At 41.0% G+C, this 23,551-nt stretch overlaps 2 protein-coding genes across 6 annotated transcripts in view; one reads left to right on the top strand and one right to left on the bottom strand.

Moving 5' to 3' along the window:
- The window catches only part of LOC137489472 (uncharacterized), a 204,240-nt gene that overhangs the window by 128,090 nt on the left and 52,599 nt on the right, over positions 1-23,551 (bottom strand). The gene's annotated exons all lie outside the window — the stretch shown is intronic.
- LOC137490885 (uncharacterized) lies at positions 1,984-21,873 on the top strand. 3 transcript variants are annotated; one of them, XR_015483496.2, is made up of 4 exons: positions 1,984-2,044; positions 2,488-2,637; positions 18,415-20,927; positions 21,309-21,873. XR_015483496.2 is itself a non-coding variant. In XM_088650047.1 (4 exons), exon 4 carries the CDS (start codon positions 18,582-18,584, stop codon positions 19,125-19,127), a length of 546 nt encoding a protein of 181 aa, XP_088506173.1. In that variant the 5' UTR covers positions 1,984-2,044; positions 2,488-2,637; positions 12,639-12,711; positions 18,415-18,581; the 3' UTR covers positions 19,128-21,873. The 3 variants fall into 3 exon arrangements, 2 of the variants coding, with proteins under 2 accessions (XP_088506173.1, XP_087105593.1); XM_088650047.1 differs by adding an exon at positions 12,639-12,711 and having other exon boundaries at positions 18,415-21,873; XM_087249467.2 differs by having other exon boundaries at positions 18,415-21,873.

The following is a 23,551-nucleotide window of genomic DNA, read 5'->3' as shown; positions in this document are numbered from 1 at the left end:
ACTTATTGTCCTTCAAATTAAATTTGCTAATGAATGTAAATCTTTATATTGGAGGAGTGAAGGAAATGTTTTTTTTTTTTCGAATAAGGTAAATAATTAGATTACAGATGTTCACATAAATGTACAAATACTCAGGGCTGTAGTTTTATTTTAAACAGTCAATGAGCTTCATTATATAGACTTTAAAAGGATATCCTTTATTTAGACTGAGACAGATATTGCCAAAAGGTTTGTCTTGTCCTCTCATGTATCGCATATATGGGACAGTATGTGTGTGTGTGTATAAGTGTTATAACATAAAAACATTCACTAATTAACAGTAAAATATTTAATAAATAAAGTGTCAATTACAATTTGTCCACCCTGTCAAGGAGGGATTTGTGACAGGGTGGACAATGACAGAGAAGACATTTTTGGCTAAAGAGAGCATTTATTCAACACAGTTTGTTCCTTCCACTGATAAAGTGTTGCTTAGTTATGGTGAAATGAAGCTTTCTGAACCAGTGAAGCGCTCGACCCAATTGTATCGGAAAAAGGTTCGTTACTCAAAGCTTTCTAAATCAGAGCTCGATGAGGACCTCTTCTGGTGAAAGTGTGGGAAAGCACTGTGCTGCCATAATGTCAAATGTTCACAACTGACCAACTCATTCATGTAGTAATACAACAACAGTAATATAAACTAATTGCTCAATTACTGTAGTTTTTACACATAAGGTATGTTACATTACACCACCGGTGACCGTAGTAAAATCCAAAGTATTTAAAACTATTTACATTTACGGGGATCGAACTAGCGATTCCTGCATGGGAGGCAAATGCTCTAGGAGGAGGCTTTGTAAGTGATGCTTTTGGGCTGCACTCGCCAGCTGGCCTCCGTTAAACACTATACTTTGATATGCAGGGGCTTTCTTTAAAGATAGTTGTAAACAATACACTAATACACTTTACTATGGTTCAAAACCTTTTTACCATAAATTACTATTGTATTTTAATATAATTACTGGACTGTGGGACAGGTTCAGTGCTTTGAAACCCCAGAAATGTGTAATCGACACCTAATCTCTTGCTATACACTTTACTAAGCCATGAGGGTGTTTAAATCTTTGAATCAAAGTTTGAAGCAGTCACGTGGGTATAGGCAAAAATGAAGCTTCGGACGTCACTGATCACGTGATGATGGCAAAACTAATCAAGCTCTGGTACACTGCTTTACTGCGATATGTATTGTTTTTTTAAAACATGCTTCGAAGGATCGACGTACAACGTCACATCACTAGTGTTATATTTAAGCTCTTTGTACACAGATTGAAAGCTAGATTTTAATCTCTGATTTAAAAAAAAAAAAATAATAATATTTCACTATGACAGAGTGGACATGTTAAGCTTGACAACATTCCGTTTCAAACACAATATGGGGAAAAATAGCATAAGTGTAGATAGTTACTGTGAGCACAGCAGATGTTTTCACCTCTGAAGAAAAGCAAAATGGGCACGGTGATGCCAATGAGTACATCAGAGGGTTTCTTAAAGGGGCATTTACCACATCATGACAGGGTGGACAGCAATTTCAAGGACACATGCAAAATGATTTATAATATTATTAAAACAAAATAAAAGTTATTAAAATGATTTTTTTTTTATCAAATAACTTGTTAAAAAAATAAGAATATTTAGAAATATTTTTAATTTAATCTAAATTACCTATTTTTTAGACTCACTGAAGTTGTCTGAGCAGTGTGTGGGACATGGCAAAATCACATCCAATCAATGAAAGAATACGGCAAAAATTGACAATATTCTGCTTTAAACACTTAATCTTAGTGGATTAAAAACGTTTTTTTAATTGTCTTACAAATGTTTAGAGTAAAGTTTTTGATCAACTCCAAATACTGATTATATGTCTGTCTGTGTAGAAATGTATCAACAAGTCATGACTGCACCAGTAAGTGACAATAAAAATCTAAACAAAAAGACTTTTATTTTGGCGTGGCGTATGACGTCATAAGGTCGCGGCGCTCCTGCGTTGTGATTTCACTGGAAAGAGGTTTGTTTTAAAGCTTTTACATGCATATAAAGCGATTGATTAAAGTTTCATATTCTTACCCGATACTAAATTATGTAGCTGCTATTGACAATATTATTTAAATTTTTTATACAACGTAGTACTAATTTACTCACAGTAATGAGAGCTATTGTTTGAATAAAGCAACATAAAAAGTGTTTTAATGAAGGTTAAATTTATTAAATAGCATAATGTCATTCCATTCTAAGTAAACATCACTATATATAAGAGATAGAGTATAGTTTTGTTCAGGTGATTTGTGGCATTTTGTTTCTTGCTCGGACTTACCTGATTTCTTTTTGTTAATGACTCTCATATAAAAAAAAACTGTTGAAGCAAGTGTTGAAGAGAAGTTATTTTGTTTTTACTTATTGTTTTATTTATTTTAAACAGAACATTTTTATTGTTTTGTTAATTTTACACAGAATAAAGTGTCCAAACACAGAGAGAAACTCCTGCTGAAGCGACTGATCTCCACACTGTTATAAAGATGGCGTTTATTAAAGAGGAGAGTGAAGATGTGAAGATTGAAGAAACATTCACAGTCAAACAGGAAGATCTGCAGGAACAAACAGGTTAATTTTCATTCTCAAAGACCAATTCAGTCATCTGATCCTCATTCAGATATATTTTAATAATAAGAATACTAAATTAAATCCATCTTGCAGACCTGAGTGTGCTGCCTAGTTCTCCTAAATGCACATAAGCACTCATTGAAAGAGGAATGAGTTTCTTTCTTGTTACTTGTTCTCGTGTCTTTTGTCATTCTTTTTTTTTTTTTTTTTTTATTAGTCTCCCATTTTTTATACCCCCATAAGGTTATTGCTTTTCTTGTTCTACTACTGTTTATAAAGCGTCCTTGAGCACTGGTTATTATTTTATAATATATTATTTAAAAATTACTTTATTTTTAATTATAAAATAATTAAAAACAATGAATTAAAAAAGTTTAACTGAGCTGAGGATATTTGACCTACAGTATTCTCATAGAAGATATCTGCTATTTTTGTGATGGTGTTGGTTTAGTACTTTCCATTTGCATATGTCACGTTGGATCATGATTCCCTTTTTTTCATCACCGTCTTTATGGGTTTAAACTTGTTTTTAGTGGTTGTTGCTAGTTCTCACAGACTGTATTTGAGTTAGAATTACATCATTATTATAATAACTTATTTCCAGGGCTATTGTGTTTAACGTTCGAGGTTACAGAAGTAACCCTTCGTTCCCCGAGGAGGGGAACGGAAGTGCCATGAATGGGAGGATTCGGATCAGAAGCCGCTTATCTGGAGAGTATTGAACGGGCCAATGAATGAAATTAATTGGCAGCGTAAGCTTGCGCAGGTGTGCGACATCTGCAATTATCTCAGCATATAAGCACACCTGAAGCCAGCAGACGCCATCCTTTTAAGCTGAAGAGACTTTCAAACAGCTAAGGGACAGTCATTATGGCGACGGAATATGGCACTTCCGTTCCCCTCCTCGGGGAACGAAGGGTTACTTCTGTAACCTCGAACGTTCCCCTTCGGTTGGGGAACTTCAGTGCCATGAATGGGAGAATATGGAAAGCGCCATAATGACTGCACCTTACCAACACCCCCGATGAGGAGATAGTCAAGCAAGCGTGACGCACCCACATCATGGGGGGCGCGGTCCTCCAACGTGTCCCTGGCCCTAATTTATCCTACTTCAACAGAAGTTTTACGGATTTAGATATATTTTTTGGGAAGTCGTGAGCATCTAGATAATTCTAGGAAATACGACAGTACGTTGGGAAGCGTGCAATCCCGATAGGGAGGACGCTGCGGAGGCCATCCGTTACCCAAGGGGGGGATAGATGGCAGAATTTACCTATGGACTAGCCCTAAAAAGGGGGAGTACGCATAGCAAAGAGTGGTTAGCGGAGAGGGAAGACACGGGTCCGCCCAGGGGGGGGACTTAACCGTGGCGGAATAAGCATATGGGATCGCCTAGTGGGGATCACGCATAGCAGGCACCTATACCCAAAACGCGGGCTGACCAGCGGGCAGACCTACAACGTAGTGGGCCAGCAAGTGACTCATCCGCTGAGTCAGTGCTGGGGGCCACGGAGGAATCTGCAGGGCTCACCTGACGGGGAACTTTACTGACAGATAAAAAAGGCGCACGTACCTCCGTGTTAGGGAGAATGGCGCAGCAAGCGTGTTTCAACACCCTACCGAGTTGTCTCCTCAATCACCAAAGGGTTACCTAATACCCTTGAGGAAACCGGCTCCACTCGCAGATTGTAAAACCTTGCAAATGTGTTGGGTGTCGCCCAGCCCGCAGCTCTACAGATGTCTGTTAGAGAGGCGCCGCGTGCACGCGCCCAAGAGGATGCAACGCTCCGAGTGGAGTGTGCACGTACTCCCGGGGGACACGGCTGACCTCGACTCGAATAAGCGAGTGAAATGGCATCCACAATCCAGTGGGATAATCTTTGTTTCGATACGGCACTTCCCTGCTGCCGACCGCCATAACAGACAAAGAGCTGCTCAGATGATCTAAAATTCTGAGTACGGTCCACATAAATGCGCAGAGCGCGAACTGGACAAAGTAAAGAAAGGGCTGGGTCTGCCTCCTCCGGGGGCAGCGCTTGCAGGTTCACTACCTGATCTCTAAAGGGGGTGGTAGGAACCTTGGGCACATAACCGGGGCGGGGTCTCAGGATAACGTGAGAGTAATCCGGCCCGAATTCCAGGCACGAGTCACTGACCGAAAATGCCTCCAGGTCCCCGACCCTCTTGATGGAGGCCAACGCAACCAGCAGAGCTGTCTTCAGGGACAGAAATCTTAGAGATACTGATTCGAGTGGCTCAAAGGGATCGGATCGCAGACTCCTGAGAACGAGGGCGAGATCCCAAGAGGGCATGAGAGGGGGGCGATATGGATTAATTCGCCTAGCACCCCTAAGGAACTGGATGACCAGGTTATGCTTTCCCACGGTGCCGCCAGCTACCGCGCTATGATAAGCGGAGATGGCGGCCACGTAAACCTTGAGAGTGGAGGGCGACAGCCTGCTGTCCAACTTCTCTTGAAGGAAAGAGAGCACAACACTAATCTGGCAATTTCGGGGGTCTTCTCTGCGAGAGACGCACCATTCAGTGAATAGACTCCACTTCAGGGCGTAGGCGCGCCTCGTGGAGGGGGCTCTAGCCTGAGTGATGGTATTAACCACCGCAGTCGGTAGGTTACCTAAGTCTTCCTCGCGTCTAGGGACCACACGTGGAGGTTCCAAAGATCGGGGCGAGGGTGCCAGATGGTGCCCTGTCCCTGAGAGAGTAGGTCCTCTCTCAAAGGGATCCGCCAGGGGAGGGCCGTCGCGAGGAGTGAGAGCTCTGATATCCAGGTCCGGTTGGGCCAAAGGGGCGCAACTAGCAGAACCTGTTCCTCGTCCTCCCTGACCTTGCACAGAAACTGCGCGAGCAGGCTCACTGGGGTAAACGCATACTTGCGCATGCCCCGAGGCCAGCTGTGGGCCAGTGCATCCGTGCCGAGAGAGCCCTCGGTCAGGGAAAAAAACAACTGGCAGTGAGCGTTCTCGGGGGAAGCAAACAGATCGATCTGGGCCTCCCCGAATCGCGCCCATATCAGCTGAACAGACTCGGGGTGGAGTCTCCATTCTCCAGGGCGTAACAGCTGTCGTGAGAGCGCATCGGCTGCACGATTGAGCGTGCCTGGGACGTGAATGGCGCGCAGCGATTTCAGCCGCGGGTGACTCCAGAGGAGCAGACGGCGGGCGAGCTGAGACATGCGGCGAGAGCGCATACCCCCCATGCGGTTGATATACGCCGCCGCCGCCATACTGTCCGTCCTGACCAGCACGTGTTGCCGCTCCAGCACCGGTAAAAAGCGGTGGAGAGCGAGGAACACTGCCAACAGCTCTAGGCGATTGATATGCCAATGCAGCTGGGCACCCTTCCAGAGGCCCGCAGCCGCATGCCCGCGACACACGGCCCCCCAACCTGTGTTGGAAGCGTCTGTTGAAACAACAACATGGCTGGACGCCTGTCCTAGAGGCACACCGGCCTGTAGGAACGAGGGGTCGTTCCAAGGGCTGAGGGCGCGGCGACACAGCGCAGTAACCGAGACCCGGTGTGTGCCCGCGTGCCATGCGCGTCTGGGGACCCGATCGTGAAGCCAGTGCTGAAGTGGTCTCATATGGAGCAACCCGAGCGGCGTGACGTCGGCTGCGGATGCCATATGCCCCAGGAGCCTCTGAAAGAACTTCAGTGGGACCACTAGTTTGCTGTCGAGCTCCCTCAGACAGTTCAGCAACAGGCGAGCGCGTTCCTCGGAGAGGTGCGCTACCATGGTGATCGAGTCCAGCTCCATCCCGAGAAAAGAAATCCTCTGCACGGGGGCGAGTTTGCTCTTTTCTCGGTTGACCTGAAGCCCCAGTAGGCGGAGATGCCGAAGCACCTTGTCCCTGTGCATAATCAATTGCTCCCGCGAGTGGGCTAAAATCAGCCAGTCGTCGAGATAATTGAGTATGCGAATGCCCGCGAGCCGAAGGGGCGCTAGGGCACCCTCCGCGAGTTTGGTGAAGACCCGCGGAGACAGAGAGAGCCCGAAGGGGAGGACCTTGTACTGCCACGCTCGACCCTCGAACGCAAACCGCAGAAATTGGCGGTGGCGTGGAAGAATGGAGACATGGAAATACGCGTCCTTCAGGTCTATGGCTGCAAACCAATCCCGAGGACGAACGCATTGGAGAATGCGCCTCTGCGTGAGCATTCTGAACGGCAGCTTGTGCAGACAGCGGTTCAAAACGCGCAGATCTAGGATTGGCCGTGACCCACCGCTCTTTTTGGGTACGATGAAGTATGGGCTGTAAAACCCACTCTCCATCTCGGCTGGAGGAACCGGCTCGATTGCACCCTTCGCCAGGAGGGCAGCAATCTCCTCTCGCAAGACAGGGGCGGACAGGGGGTTGACCCTGGAGAAATACACGCCCGTAAACTTGGGGGGCCGTTTCGCGAACTGAATCGCGTAACCGAGTCTGATTGTGCGTATGAGCCACCGCGAGGGGCTGGCCCGCGCTAACCAGGCAGGCAGAGCCCTCGCTAATGGAGTCATCGCTACAATCGCTGACGTACCAGCGGTGGGGCAGCGCGGAGTGGATGTGCTGATCCGGGAAGCACGAGGGTCCCGCGGAAGAGCTGGAGGAGAGCGATTCGCTCTGGCTCCGCACCCTGACTCCGGAGAGGGGGCTGGAGGGCTGAGGGAAGGGAGACCGTCCCCCCAGCGCTTGTGAGCCACTGGCGAAGCACGTAGAGTCTGCGAGCCGGAAGGCAGCGCGTCCCGGACTGGCAGAACTCGTGCAGTCACATCCGGGGAAGGAAAAAAGTGCTCTTTTACTGATGTTTTGGTGGCACTGAAAAGTACCGTTGTTATCGGGGCCCCGCCCTCCAGCGGGGAAAGAGCAAGTTTCCTCTTCTCCGGATGGCCTGTCTCAGGGACGCTTCGCGGTCCGTTTACCGGACTTAACGGCGCCCTGGGCAGGAGGGGCTGCCTGCTTTCGAGGTGAACGCCGCGCCCGCTTGGCCGGAGGCGCAGGCGGGGGCGGGGCAGCACTCGTTGGCGGGCGCCCTCGGCGAGAAACAGCGGAGGTGGATGGCTCGGCGGGCGGAGCGGGCTTACGGCCACGCCGATAGATGACATTGCCCATCGCATCCGACTGCTCTTTCACCGCCTTGAATTCCTGGGTGAATTCACCGACGGTGTCGCCGAACAGGCCAGCCTGGGATATGGGCGAGTCAAGAAAGCGAACTTTGTCAACGTCGCGCATATCGGCCAGGTTTAGCCAGAGGTGGCGTTCCTGAACCACAAGTGTGGACATCGTCCTCCCCAGCGCACACGCGGTGGACTTAGTAGTCCGAAGAGCATAGTCGGTCGCGGTGCGCAGCTCATGTAATAAGCTTGGGTTGGACCCGCCCTCGTGCAGCTCGGCCAGCGCCTGCGCTTGGTAGCGCTGGTAGGTGGCCATCGCGTGCAAAGCAGAAGCAGCCTGGCCCGCAGCCTTATAAGCTCTGGCTCCGAGGGAGGCAGACAACCTACAGGCTTTGGACGGGAGGCGGGGCAAACCCCGCCACGTAGAGGCGCCGCGCGGACAAAGATTGACCGCGATAGCGCGCTCCACTGACGGGATCGCCTCATACCCCCTGGCAGCTCCGCCGTCAAGGGCGGTGAGGGCGGAGGCACTCGCAGCACGGGCAGAGAAAGGTGCCCTCCAGGACTGCGTGAGCCTACTGTGCACTTCCGGGAAGAAGGGGACGAGAGGCTTCGAAGGCTTCGCCTTCTGGTCCTCTACGTAGCACCCATCTAGTCGGTCCGGCCGCGGAGCTGGGGGATAAACCATCTCCAACCCCACGGCCGAAGCAGCCCGGGAAAGCACGGCTAACATGTCCGCTTCAGGATCCGATTTGACAGCGCTCACCTGCCCGGAGGGGGCGAGCGGGTCCGGATCTTCGTCGGACAGTGAAAGCCCACCCTCCGATGCCGCGGAGGACATCTGATCTCCGGTGTCAGCGAGTGTGAGAGCTACCATCTGGTTAGACGGATCACTCTCACCACCCGAAGCTTGGATGGAGCGCCGTGAGGAGCGAGAGGTCCGCGAGCCCGTGGGCGGCGGATTAGCTCCCGCTGAAACCCTCAGATCTGCCCGAGCGCCCGCTGCTTTTTTAGAGCAGGAGGCAACTGGGGTGGCTCGCTCTCTTGCGAAAGTTAGCCGCGATCTTAGCTGTGCAACGGTCATGGCATCGCAATGACGACATGAACCGCCCGCGAGCACCGCATTAACATGCTGGACCCCCAAACATGCAATGCAGTGATCGTGTCCATCATCCGGAGACAGGAAACCCCCGCATCCAGAAACGCACAGTCGGAGCGCCATCCTGAAAAGGACGTGCTGCACGACTGTGTTGCTCTTTTAGGAAAGTTGCAACTATACGCACCGCTCTGGAGGACCGGACCCAAAGAACCGCAGGCAAGGGAGTAACCCAGCTCGACCGTCTGCCACCGCGAAGACCCACTCTGGACCGGGAGACACACTCGTTCGCTCTGAAGTGCTGATCAGCAAGAGGAACCCTCATCGACTCACTCAGAAAGGATCTGAGGCGAAAAGGATGGCGTCTGCTGGCTTCAGGTGTGCTTATATGCTGAGATAATTGCAGATGTCGCACACCTGCGCAAGCTTACGCTGCCAATTAATTTCATTCATTGGCCCGTTCAATACTCTCCAGATAAGCGGCTTCTGATCCGAATCCTCCCATTCATGGCACTGAAGTTCCCCAACCGAAGGGGAACCAGGGTTTCTGCTGGGTCTTAAAATGTCTTAAATTCCAAAATGTTAAATTTTAGGCCTTAAAAAGTATTAAATTTACTGAAATGTTGTGTTGTAGGTCTTAAATTTTTTTAAACAAATCATTTTCATTTGTTCATGTTTTGCTACCCAAACTGGCCAAAACCCATACAATCACGAACAATTCATCTCAATAAAACTTTAAACTTTTTATTCAAAAAGGTCATTTAAACTCTATTTATCATAATAATGAGTTGGTTAAATTCATAATGGTCTTAAAAATGTCATAAAAGTCTTGCTTTTTACTTGGCAAAACGTGCAGAAACCCTGGTTTAAATTATATTATTTATAATAACTTATATTATATCATTTTTAACAATCAGCTAAATTACACAGCGGTTTTATATCAAAAGTTTATAATGATATAAAATATACTACATTTTGATGGTAAATTATAACCCTTTAAGCGATGGCTGTTATTTGTTTCAGTATTCAAACATTAAATAACGAATGCAGCAAGTGAAATAAAAAATGAATATGAAACAACACATATATAGCAGGATTTAAAGCATAGAAAGGACTATTATGTTCAGCAAAATGCTGCTCCTTTTTTAGTATTTTTGTCATTTTATTACAATAACTAACAAGCTGTAGGCAAATTATTGCTTAACGATTTAGAAAATATTTGCGTAACTATATTAAAGATCCCAGAGAACAAAAAACAAAAACACCGAAACATGTTACATGCATAAATGTCAAACGTGTATATAAGTGAATCATATAATGGCCTGTAGCTGAAATGATGAAAATTGCTCATTTTATTTTTATAAAACATTTGTCAAAACCTAGTGATATTTTTGATTAAAAGCAATACCAACATTTAAGAATGCATATTTATTTAATTCATTCATTCATTTGACTTGTTTATTTGTGCATATAGACTATTATATAAATCATAAAACAGTACCTTGGACAGTTACAGTGCCCCTGTGTAAAGCTTTCAAGCAAAGTCCAAAAATATTTTAAAGAGTTGACTTTCTACTGTAGAATTTTGGACGGCCGACACTACAAAACGTCGTAACTATCCTTCAGGTGGTCTCGCTGGTATCAAATTAACAAGCCATCTGGCCTTTGAATTAAAAAGTGCAGTTATTTCCTCGTTGTCAAAAGAGTTTGCATGTTCATGTTTCATGGATATAGTGATGGTGTTGTGGAATTTGGACATTGATGATGTTAAGCGTGTCTTTATTCGCTTTACTTGATGTGCAGCAGAAATAAAAGTCTGTCAGCAACAAATGCTGTCGTTGGTAAAGTTCTCTCCTGGATCAGAGTGAGTTTTGTGATGTCAAATACAGCGCTGCGTGCAATAAACTTACATTTAGTCAGGCGAATTAAAATTCTCATTGCCTCGTCAATCAAATTAATCAAGCTCTAGCCATGAATAAAACAATAGGCTATTTTATTATTTCTAAGATTTTAGATGACAGGTTAGTTATTATGTCACACATTATTGTATTCACGTCAATGAAATAATAACTATAATAAATAAATTATCTTCGTAAGAATATAATGAGTTATTCACTTCTCTGCTAGAGACCGCTCTATGGTTTAAAAACCCTTTTCATACTGTAGTTTAGTTTCTTGAGGATGTCTAATGCGCTTCCGCTGAGTCAGCTATGGTAGCTTGGCAACAGAGCTGCCACGTCAATACACAGATTCTGTCGGCACAGTTCAGCACGGTTGTCTAACCATGCCGAGAATTCCGGGCCGAGAATGGTTTGTAATCGTGCCGCGCCGTTCCAGGCTCAGTGGAGAAACAACCGTAACCGTACCGAAGTGTTCTTAAAACAGTTCTGCACGATAGTAGAAAATGATTAATTTGAATGATTTAGGCTGACATGTTTACTGCTCCAAAATACTTGCAAAGTTTCTCAAAAAGAAAATATATTGTGTTCAAAGGGGGAAAAATTGTTTTAACCCATATGCTTGAAAAGAATAAATTTTAGAGCAGTAATTTCAGTATCTTGAACCTGTGATATTTTTATTAAAGGTTATCATACTGCCAGAATCTTATATTGGCTCATGCCTAATGCTGCTTGATGTGGCCAAGTCAAGTTTTACATTTTTATTATTTTTCTTTGTATGTATAGTCATCTACACACTTGTTTGTTGAGCAAGTAGTGTTACAGTTTTCTGCCATTTATTACTCCTGGTCATTTCTCCAATAGTCAACTGAATTGGAAGTGCTAAAACAATAGCATATGAAATCAGGTCACTATGACTTGATTGACAATTGTCACTGTTTGTCATTGTGCTCTGTTTATCCTGAGATCTGATGCTGAGTGTTCTTAGGGCTTTTCACACTTAAAACTGTTAACCCTGGGTCATTCTAACCCTCGACAAACAGAATCCTGGGTTATCTGTTATCATGTTCCAGACTGCTCGTGCTACACCTAGTGTTCATTAACAGATGGTTCACATTCACAAACCCTGGGTTAACATTATTATTTGTATAGTTATGTTTTTACTGTCCCTAATTGGGCAAACAGCAGGTCACCTTTTTAGATGGCATTTCTACATTTTGTCAGGTATATAGAATGTCATCATGTAGGTCTTCAGCTAAGCCTCAGGACATCCACAAAGACAAGAAAACAAAGACAAAAGTACAAATGAATGAAATCAAGTAGCAAAAGTATATCATCTCACCATCTCCTTATCACTCTAGTTTACCGCAAACTTGGCTTTAAGCATTTGCATAAGTTCATTCATTCATTTTCCCTCGGCTTAATCCCTTTATTCATTAGGATTCACGCATATGTTTCAAACAGCGGATGTCCTTCCAGCCGCAACCCAATACTGGGAAACATTTGCTTAATTTATATACAATAATGCCAACTCACTTTTATATTCTGGATGAGGCATAAAACAAAAAAAATGTTTATCCAATTAAATATTGTCGGACCGTCAAGTAACTCAATTTCGACAGGTATCTCAAACTGTCAACAAATTTAAATTTGAATTTCTGCGCAGCCTCTTTAAGAAGACAGATACGTCACTCCTGCGCGAAGCACACATCTACAGCTGACAGAGAGACTTCATCCTACAAACTCTGCATCAACCTAAACTTCTTTCTGAAAGACCAACATGGCCATGTATGCATAAAAAGAAAGATTGTATCTGAAAAAGCTTCTGCCAAAAATGCAGAATCAAAACTTCTAAACTCCGAATCAATATCGGAATTACTTTTGCACACTGCAGGGCAATGACGTTATGCAGTTCAAAACAACAATCTGAAGGGTGACACCATGGCTGAAGTATTTATTTTGGACAGGTATGTTGTAAATCTATTTTAGCCACGTAAAGATTATGTACTGTAGACTGTGTTCTTGTTTATGAATGGGTTTATATGTACGGAGGTGTTGTTCAGCCACTGAAAACGTCCAGCAAAAGTTTGGCTATTGTCCAGTTTATAGAGAACCTTTTTCAGCATCGATAATATAGTCGGTTAAATAGACTGGAGTATTCGTTTAGTTGTTCAAGTGTGAAAAGTGCTGAAAACAAGCGATGTACGAGGATCAGCGAGCACAACTGAAAAATAAAAAGTCACTCGTTGTCTTGGTAACGTAAACTAAAGTGTAACGTAAAAAGATGACAGGATATTTCTGTTTTTAACAGATCTAACCTTTATTCTAATCTAATTTTTATTTAATTTAATAACAAAACATAAGTAAATGTGCCCTTCCGCCAAACCAGCTTTACTGAGGTGAAGTTTGATTTATATTCACACATTTGTTCATTTTTGAACAGTGAGAGCCTGTTATACAGTTTTGGAGATATATAATTCCTGCACCCTCTGGCCTGTCAACAACTACGCTTTATAAAGTCTGTGTCTCCATGCAGTTGTCTTACTGGTGAATGACATGATCTGGTGTTATATATAATCAGTGCGAGTTCACGTGTTCATGACTTAAGGAGGCGTGGCTGCGGATGGCAGGGGAGGGTTGTGAAATTTCTTAGCTATTACGCTAATGCTAGCATACTGGCAGATCACCTACTGCACCTTTAACAGCAGCTCAGATTAGAGACCAGGGGGTATTCCAGAAAGCTGGGTTAACCTCCCATCTGCTAAATCCTGAACTCTCGGTTGATTAACCCAAAACCTGCTTACTGTGAGTTATGTCGGTTCTAAAACAGCTGATAAGAGTAAGTTAAATCAACCTCCTTAAGAAAACAGTAGGTTAAGGCATGCGCACGGCGCATACCTAAAGGCATTCTCAGCAGATCGCCAAATTCACGAGTCACCATAGAAAGTCATAGTGAGAAAAAAAGACCAGCGCACTTTACAGAGGTGGAGGTTTTGATCACAGATTACACATCTGCATCAATGAAAGAAATATAAGAAATAGATAAGAAAAGAAAAAATAAATAATAAGAAAATTTGTTAGTTCATTAAATTACACAGGCCACCCTCCCTTTTATTGTAATAAAAAATTTAACTTCTCTTTAACAACCTTTTTTAGTATGTTATGTAACCATTCATGCATTTAATTTTCCTGCCATTAATTTCTTAAGACCACAATACAAATGTGTATTGACTAATAAGGCTTATAGAAATTGTAATCCTTCTGGAGCTAGAGGAACTCTATCCAAAGACATAATTAACACAGAAACATTCTCTGAAAAAATATTATTTGATTACTTGAGCTGTATTAAACACTCTAGAATATTCTTTCTGTCATGCAGCTAATAGAAAGGAGGCTGAGGCATGTCTAACTGCTGTGGGCCACCAGGTGGAGGGGCTGCTCTGTCCTTTAATAAAGGCTCATCAGTAGCCTGTTGAGTTCTTTGACTTAAACCACACAATCTGTCACTGTTGTAAGTGATTGTTGTCTGGTAGTTTTAGGTTGTTTTTTGCTTTTTGTTTTGCATGCAGACAAAGTTATTTCTGCCTCAACTAACAAGCAGTGTAAGAATTTGTCTGCACTTTTCCATATTTGAATTTCACAAATTTGTATCACAAATACAATAGTGAATTTTTAAGTAGCTGTAAAAGGTCCATCTTCAAGGATCAAGTCAGATGAGCATCATCTTAAGGTGAGAAATGTATATGAAAAATATGTTATACACTGAAAGGTGCTTTTATAAAGCAGTGTAAAAAATCCTTCATTATATTTCAGGAAATAAAGAAATTAACAGTCCTTCAGCCCAAAATATTTAATTAAAGATATTTTTTGACAAATTATATTACTTAGCACTCTCTTTGGTCTGCTTGGGTCACTGAGATTTCCTCTGGGTCAGGCTGCAGGTAGGGTGTCATCATATAAGGCAGAAAAGGTATCTTCTGTCCTCCAGCAAGTAACAATGTAGTGCCCAGTAATGATTCAATTTTATAATACAAATTTAGTTAAAAGGAACATTGTGTAAAGCAACATTTGTTTTTTTTTTTACTCTATTTGTATTATACACTTGAATCATTTGCTCCCTGAGATCAGCCATTTAGCCTCAACATAGTGATGAGGTGGGGTCATCACTCAAAACAGTTCAGTGTCCGGCATACTGTACAGATGGTCCTACACACTTTTGCCACATTGTACAGTTGCCTAAAATGCCCTGACGTGAAAACAAAGAGCTGCACTGTATGTTTTCTATGGTAAGTGCAGACCCGCTGTTTGTCACGTTTGATTTTAAAAGGTTTGTTAAATGCATTAACGATTCTTTTGAAAAACTACAATGTTCATTCAAATATACAGTTGGTTATGAAAAGAACTATGCATTTATAACTAGGGTTAGGTATCATTTGGTTTTTTTTCCGATACCGGTGCTAAATTGATACTTTTAAAACAGTACTGGTGCCAAAACAGTGCCTGAACCGATACATTTTAGCCACAAAAATTAATCGACCAAAAATAAAACAATTTTTATATATATATATATATATATATATATATATATATATATATATATATATATATATATATATTATCATTCTAATTGTAATTGTACAATATAAGTATATATTTATAATACGTTTAAAGAAAATATCAATTCATATTTTATATATTTGAATTGCACTCATATATTTATTTTGATCAGTTGTTTGTTAGCATAAATGCCAGATTTGCATTATGCTATTAACGTTACATTAGCTTACTACTAACCTGTGGAAAGGCTGTCATCAAAATCAGGGAACACCTTTTTTTCTGGGTTTGTGGCTTGTGACTACTTTAACATGGACATCAGTGATCTAATGATTTGCCTTAATCTGAATAGGACAATAATATGATTCAGGTGTTTACATGAGCTGCTTTTGAATGTTACATTCATGATTCCCAGTTACATGTTATAGCTCATTGATCAGTAACATCATTGTGTCACCAGCCTTATGTTTACTCCACAGTTTGTGTCTGTGGTCTTTTAAGATAATCAAAAATCACTGTTCATATCAGAGTATTGTCTTAATCATATTAAAATCAGAGTATTGGTGTCCATGTAAACGTACTCAAATAATGTGCCAGATGATGTCACAAGCTGTCAAAGACAGTCCATTCCTCACCTTTAAGGTGATTCCATGAGCCCTTACATTTCATAAGTTTGACGTGTTTCTCTCTTACACGCAACTTTTGTAAAGTATCTGTTGCATGTTGGTGTGTTAGAATCCTTGCTTGTAAAATAGTTTGCTTTAGTTTAAGCAAATTAGATGAACGCAATCATGCGTATTGATGAAGTGAGTCGCTCGCCGCATGCGCCGTACTGCATGCTTTGCATTCAACATTTAGAGGTAGTATGACACAACGCTTACTTATGAGTGCCTTTAATGCACCCCTTTGTGCTTCTTAAGGGTGTCACACAGTAGATGCGCCACTCAGAGCCGTGGCATGGCGTGCACATGACAGTTGATAGTATCACACACCAGACGTGCACATTCGCATGTTATTTAACCCTCCTGTCGTGTTAGCATCCTACCCCTACTTTAGTGTTCCCATTGACCGGTCTGTTTTAACTGCTCTTATATTAGCACAAAGATAATTTTTCTCCACCAAATTTTTATTCAACATTTTTTAGCTGTGAGCAATGTCTCAAAGCAGTGTTTACATAAATTTACAGAATTAGACATAAAATAACTGCGATGAAAATAAAAATAGGCGCTGAAAATATATTACAAAATGAACAATAGATGACTGGAATAAAAATACTTTGTTTCATTACTAATAGACAGCTAACTAAGAAAACTATCACAGGGTCTGACCAAAGAAATTGAAATTTTAATCCATCTGAATGATTTATCAACCAGCAAAGCACAAACAAAATGCTGTCCTTTTCTGTGTTCTAAGAGATCAAATTTTCAGTCCTTCAAGTATACTAATATAGGGAATAGTGACTGAGGCTATATATGGTAAGCATGACCACACAACTAGCTCTAGTTATACTTTAGCCATTTTTGAGCGAGATAATAATGGTCTAATATAATAAAATAATTGTTGCTAAACTAAAAGTGCTCCTGCTAGACTCAGAGATTGGCTGAACGAACGAAAGAAAGGAAACAGGATTCCTTCTCTGTGTTTTTTCCAGAGAGAAAAATAAATAAATAAACAAAAAGAATAAAATAAGAAAATAAATATAGAAAGACACACACAGATGGATTCACATAACAGACACCTGTTTAGTCTGTGAAGATATGAACACTGTGTTATCAGGAAGTTGATTCATGTTAGAGGATCCAACACTTTAATAGCAATTCATAACTTATTGGTTTAGTAGTTAATCCATATGAATTTGTATGATCTCATTCATATAGTTTTGTACAATTTGCTTATCTCCTATGACGATTGGGTTTAGAGGTTGGGTTGGGTGCCATGCCTCCTTTTATAATTTATACAATTTTGTACGACTGAACTCATATGAATTAGCCACTGAACTGACTAAACGTAAAATAGTTTTGTTTATTTGTGAGATTAGGCTGGAGGATCAGCACATAAGCACGTAAAAGAGATGTGTACCTGCAAAAGACACTGTTCAGTCTGAAATGAGTGAGTGAGTGGGTGGGTGAGTGAGTTGAGGTTGTGTGTGGGTGGATGTTTTCTGTCAGAAAATATAATCTGGATACCTATTTATTTCCTATGGCGGTCACTTTTGACCGGGAACACCACAGGTGTAACAAGGTTGATTTAAATCACTCAAAATTCAATGAAAGAGGTGCTCATCACTTTTAGATGTTCAAGAGCATAGTGTGGAGGATTTCATAAGGCCATGAGGCTATCAGATGTAAAACACAATATTTATGAGTTATTTAAGTTGTAAATCGGTCAGATTTGACCCGAACACGACAGGAAGGTTAAAATGAAACTATTTAGATGCTATTTAGACTCTGTGGCATGGCAGAGATATGAATAGTCATGAGTCGTGCCTGGGCACCGCAGACAGCCAATGACTTGCTAATTCATGGTGTTGTGCGTCGCCGAGCTGCGCTTCTGGTGCGCAACCTGCTTACATTCTTGTTGCAGCACCGAAATTCATATGCTGATTTGATCCGGTGCATACCGTTTCCAAAGGTATGGCACTGGGTTTCGATACCCAACCCAAGTGAATATAGGTCTATATAATCACCTTGCAATTTTGAAATCATAGCTTTTTTGCTTTGAGTATAGACTATTTAATTCATAAGAGCAGTTCAATCTTTTATGAAGTTTGCTGTATAAAAATATCACATTTTAAAATATTTATAATTATCAGCCTATATATATATCGGCTATCTGCCTTTAAGTCTGAAGAGAAAAAAAAAAAAATCCATATCTTCTATGTTAAGCGACTTTGACACAATTTACATTGTAAAAGCACTAGATAAATAAAGATTAATTTAATTGAATCTGCTTAAATGTGGACTAAACACAATATGATCTGATTTTTTTTTTTACATTTAATGTGCATCAAAAATACAGTGTGTGTAGCCAATGTTTCCAGTGTCTTTTCACTTTTCAGCTTTTGATGAGAGTTTTTAAGACTTAATGAAAACTTATGTTTTATTTATTTATTTCAGACTTAATTGAAGAGAATAAGGAGAGTAAAGAGGAGGAACATCATATCAAAATTGAGGAAAAAACTAATTTACAGACTGATGGTATTTTGAAAAGGAGAGACAAGAATCGTTTAACCTGCACTCAGTGTGGAAAGAGTTTTGGAAAACAAAGCAATCTTAAAATTCACATGAGGATCCACACTGGAGAGAAACCATTCACATGCACTCAGTGTGGGAAGAGTTTTAACTGCTCATCACACCTTAAACTACACATGATGATTCACACTGGAGAGAAACCATTCACTTGCACTCAGTGTGGGAAGAGTTTCATCCGCTCATCATCCCTTAATCTACACATGAGGATCCACACTGGAGAGAAACCATTCACATGCACTCAGTGTGGGAAGAGTTTCAGCTACTCATCATACCTTAAACAACACATAAGAATCCACACTGGAGAGAAACCATTCGCATGCACCCTGTGTGGGAAGAGTTTCAGCTGCTCATCACACCTTTATCACCACATGAGGATCCACACTGGAGAGAAACCATTCTCATGTACTCAGTGTGGGAAGAGTTTCAGCCGCTCATCATCCCTTAATCAACACATGAGGATCCACACTGGAGAGAAACCATTCACATGCACTCAGTGTGGGAAGAGTTTCAGCCGACCACCATACCTTAATTTACACATGATGAGCCACACTGGAGAGAAACCATTTACTTGCACTTAAGCCGCTGTCACACTTTTCTCCCCATAGACTTCCATTTATAAGCACACATATGCGTCATATCGGAAATGGAAGTCTGGTGTCAAGTTTCACAGTTCACTGCATTGCAAAGTTCAAGCTTGGTGAACTCTGACCTGCGTAATCGCATTGGTTGAGTGAGTGAGACCAATCGAAGATCAAAACATGACCTCTCTGGATAGAAATGTAAAATATGGACCAATCGCTCACTTTTTTTTAAATGTCTAATCATCTTGTTTAATCCCGCCCCTTTTCGCAGTACCGTTCAACGGAATATCGCATGCATAAACTCTAGTGTGACCGCAGCTTCGGTGTGGGAAGAGTTTCAGTAACTCCTCAGACCTTAATAAATACATAAAGACCCACACTGAAGAGAAACTATTCACATGCACTCAGTGTGGGAAGAGTTTAAACCGATCAGCAAATCTTAATAAACACATGAAGATCCACACTGGTGTGAAAGACTATATGTGCTCTGAGTGTGAGAAGACTTTTATTACAAACTGCACAAGACGTTTCACATTGGAGAGACTGTACAAGTGTTCACACTGTGACAAGGTTTAATCACTTAACACATCTGAAAACAGAAGAGGATTCACTGCAGAGAAACTGTACAGATCTGATCAGTGTTTACAGAATTTCACTCATTTGGTTTAAAATGTTTGAAAAGGCTGAGTGATGATTTACTGTTTTCCAACACTCCTACACTGCAGTAGGTGGGGTTGTAAATGTTTTGCACTCATTGCGTTTACCCTGAACACAATGATGGCGGCTGAGAGAAGAACAGTTTCATAAACATCTGGCAAAGAGCACCTCTGCAGCTTAAAATCTCTTTGCAAGTGATTGTACAGGTGCGTATACATCTGTACTCCACTCTTCAGTCTATTCATGTAGCTGGTGTTGTTTTGGATGATGTTCTCTGTCTGACTCCCTGAATGAGAAACAAATCACTGGGAAGACACCCTACATCAAAGAAGGTGGAGCTCCAGGACGGTTGGTTTGCAGTATACCAAGGCTTTACATTTAGAAAGTCCATTCAATTGTCCTGTGTTGCATCTTTTATTACTAAAGTTTCTTTACTTTTAGGTTTAAAGAAGTGGTCCAATATGATATCATATTTTAAACTTTAGCTGATGTTTAATGTAGGTGTGTGAACATAAACAACATCTCTGAATGTAAAAAGTTCTAAGTTCAATGCAAAGGGAGACCTTGGTTTTTACAGAGTTAGCTTAGCAAAGCCTACAATGAACGAATTTTGGGGACTACAAAAAATACTTCTGCCCCCTGTGAGATCACAAAAGTTCATTACTGCGGATCCAAACTGAGCAGGTAAGGCCCTTGGCCAGAGGTGCTGTAACGTTATAGCAGAGATGAAGCTAAAAATGTGTCTAAACGCTGCTATTTCCACAGAGCTTCGTCCGTTTCTGTATTTAAGCTTCCAAAGGACATGACACAAAGACAGAAGTGCTTACAGTTCAATATGAATTATGTTCCAGAGAATTATAAAATACACAGCAAGCATGATTTGACAAAACAGCTCCAGAATCTCTCCCAGTTCAGTGCTGGATTCGGCTAAAATCTCCTCAAAGCAGAAGCTGTCAGGTACAACCAGTAAGTGTTTTTATTAGTTAAAATTGATCATGACATGTACAGTGTCTAGCGTTAACGGTATGCTGTAGCAACGATGTAAACAATGGGTAAAGCTGCTTTGCGGGCAAACGATTTAGCTACAAATTCATATCAGTCAAACTGCTGTGAACACACACACACACACTCCACCAGCACGTTCGTGTCTCTTATGTGTGTGCGCGTGCGCGACTGGCGCAACTGATTGTCCACAGGCAGCTTTTCTATGCATTACACATCTCAGATAATGAAGTCACAAAAGATATGTGGATGATTCATATTACACCTGCATATTCCGGATACATGTAAAAGCCGTCATGTTACGCGTTGAGTTTAAAAAATACAGTGCTAGCAGCAGAAAAATAAATCCAGGCTCAAACAGGTAGCATCCCACATCTTGTGCTTTATTCTTCTGTCACAATATATAACAGAAAATAACTTAACCGAGCATCAGAGAAAAAGAAAGTCCCGCACACATGCGCTTGTTACAGAAAGTTCACACATTCACACACACACACACACACACACACACACACATAGACGCACACGCTATTAAAGGAGCCGCACCCCATTTACATTTGTTACAGACAATTGTCAGATTTTATTTTAGAGAGCAGGCAGGAGGTTGACTGAGGTTTACACAGCAGAAAAGTGTGTGCTTTTACGGGCGTGACGTGGAGCTGATTCGCCAATCGCAGCACATTATATTGATGACCAATCAGAGTCACTTAAGGGCGGGCCTTTCAGAGGAACTAGGAAATTTGACAGTCGTTTTCATGTTAGCTGAGTAGCTGTGTATAATCAAAGTGAGATATATAAAAAAATAACATGATTTCCTTCAAGTGAAACATGAGCACACATTGCTTTGCATCTTATAAACACAACCAAGCCTTAAAATTACATTGTGGACCACCCCTTTAATGGCTGGAGTGAGTGTTAACGTTTCTAATTTCCTTATGTTTTACTGTGGATATATGAATGGTCTCGTTAGAAAGTTATTGTTCTAAATCATAATTGGTGCATTGCTGGTAATAGTCAAATGCAAGCTTTCCCAAATTACTGTCAGAATTTTATTTTAAAAAATAAATAAATAAACAGAAAAAAACTTTTGTTTTGTTTACCTGTTGGTTGAGGCTAATACAATTACTCCTGTTTTCCATTGTACGCATAGGCTGGTATAAGATTCTGGTATGATAACCTTGAATAAAAAAAAAAAAATCAGTTTCTCAATATTGTGATTACTGCTCTAAAATATATTCTTTTTAAATGTATGGATAAAAACAAAACCTTTTCCCTTTTGAGCATGATATATTTTATTTTGAGAAACATTTAAAAGTTTTTTGGAATAGTAAAGATGGTAATAGTAAAGAATGAAAATTAATCATTGACTTCTGCTGTCTTTATTAGCTTCGAAAAATTCTTTACATTTTAAAATGGCATCTTTGTATATCTTTTGTGCTGGAGATACTGTTGTCCTAAAAAAAATAAAAATAAATTGTAATAAAAAACAAAGGAAAAAAAAACTTTACATATACTGTAGGATCGATATGGCAGAAACCTTTGGCAGTTTAAAACCTTGACTTTTCCAAACTGCGGTATACATTGAAAATGGTTATTGTCCCTTGTCTATTTAATTGTATTGAAACATTAATGTGTGTATAACTATGTAAACCAAACTCTAACACACATTTTAATTTCTACTATTGTGTGTGTGTGTGTGTGTGTGTGTGTGTATATATATATATATAAACCATTAGACTAGAACAGACAATGTGTTTATGTGTTAGAGTTAGGTTTACATGGTTGTGCTAATAAGTTAAGAGGCATTTATTCATTTACCGGATTTTGCATTTTTTAGAATAACGCCACAAAATAATTTTAAGTTAATTTACCATTTTAAATAACTGTGTCGTAGTCTTAGATGATCATAAATGCAATGGAGAATATTTGAGGTATGACTGAATCAAGGGAAATGGTAATATGTGTGGCACATAATAAATGGATTTGAGTTTCTGTGGTGTCAGAGCGCCATCTGCTGGTTGATGTCAGTAGCGGAAAGTGTTGCTTTCAGTTTCACTTTCATTTGGAAATTAACAGCGTTAAAGGGTTTTGTTAATAGTTTAGATAATTCCATCAAGGGTAATACCCTGTAAGCACAATTTTTGTTAACTGATTTGATAAATGTAACGATTTATTCTGTTAAAGAATAGTTTTGTTTTGTATAACTGCTCATTCATGATGGCTGATTTCATCAGGAGAGCATTATTATGTGCTAAAACACACTGCTCAAGATTTGTATGAGAGAGTCAAAGAGATTTCTTATTCACTGTTTTACAAAAAAAGAATCAAGACAAAAGAAGACAGATCTTTAAACTGCATCTGCGGTTCTTTATGCTTTTATGTTGCTGACTGAACAGTCAGGCAGCCAGTGTTAGTGAGGCCAGTACAAACGTTTTTTTTTTTTAATAATTGTCGTTTTAAATGTCTTTTATTCTTGTGATTCAAAGCTGCATTTTTAGCATGGAGAGCTGCTGTTTTTCTATGATCAGATGTTATTGGTACAAAATTACTAAAAATGATTCTTACAATTATTAAAAAGAAAGTTCAAAGTAATCATTTGTTTAACATTGCAATATTTTTTAACATTGTACATGTATTAATAATGTTTAAAGTATTGCAAACTATTTAGAAACTTATTATTTTGAACTTTCATTTTTATCATTTTCACAAAACACAGATGGAGATTTAAAATTCAATGTAAGAGATTTAACAAACAGCTTTAT

The sequence above is a fragment of the Danio rerio genome, chromosome 4, assembly GCF_052040795.2.
Source record: "Danio rerio strain M-AB ecotype USA chromosome 4, GRCz13ab, whole genome shotgun sequence".
Lineage (NCBI taxonomy): Eukaryota > Metazoa > Chordata > Actinopteri > Cypriniformes > Danionidae > Danio > Danio rerio.
The sequence above is the reverse complement of the archived record's forward strand: the minus strand, read 5'-3'. Positions and strand labels throughout refer to the sequence as shown.

Excerpts from the sequence above, each read along its gene's own strand:
- LOC137490885 (XM_087249467.2), top strand. The coding sequence starts at position 2,553 with ATGGCGTTTATTAAAGAGGAGAGTGAAGATGTGAAGATTGAAGAAACA. Across the intron at positions 2,638-18,414 it reads AGATCTGCAGGAACAAACAG|ACTTAATTGAAGAGAATAAG; the intron begins GTTAATTTTCAT and ends TATTTATTTCAG.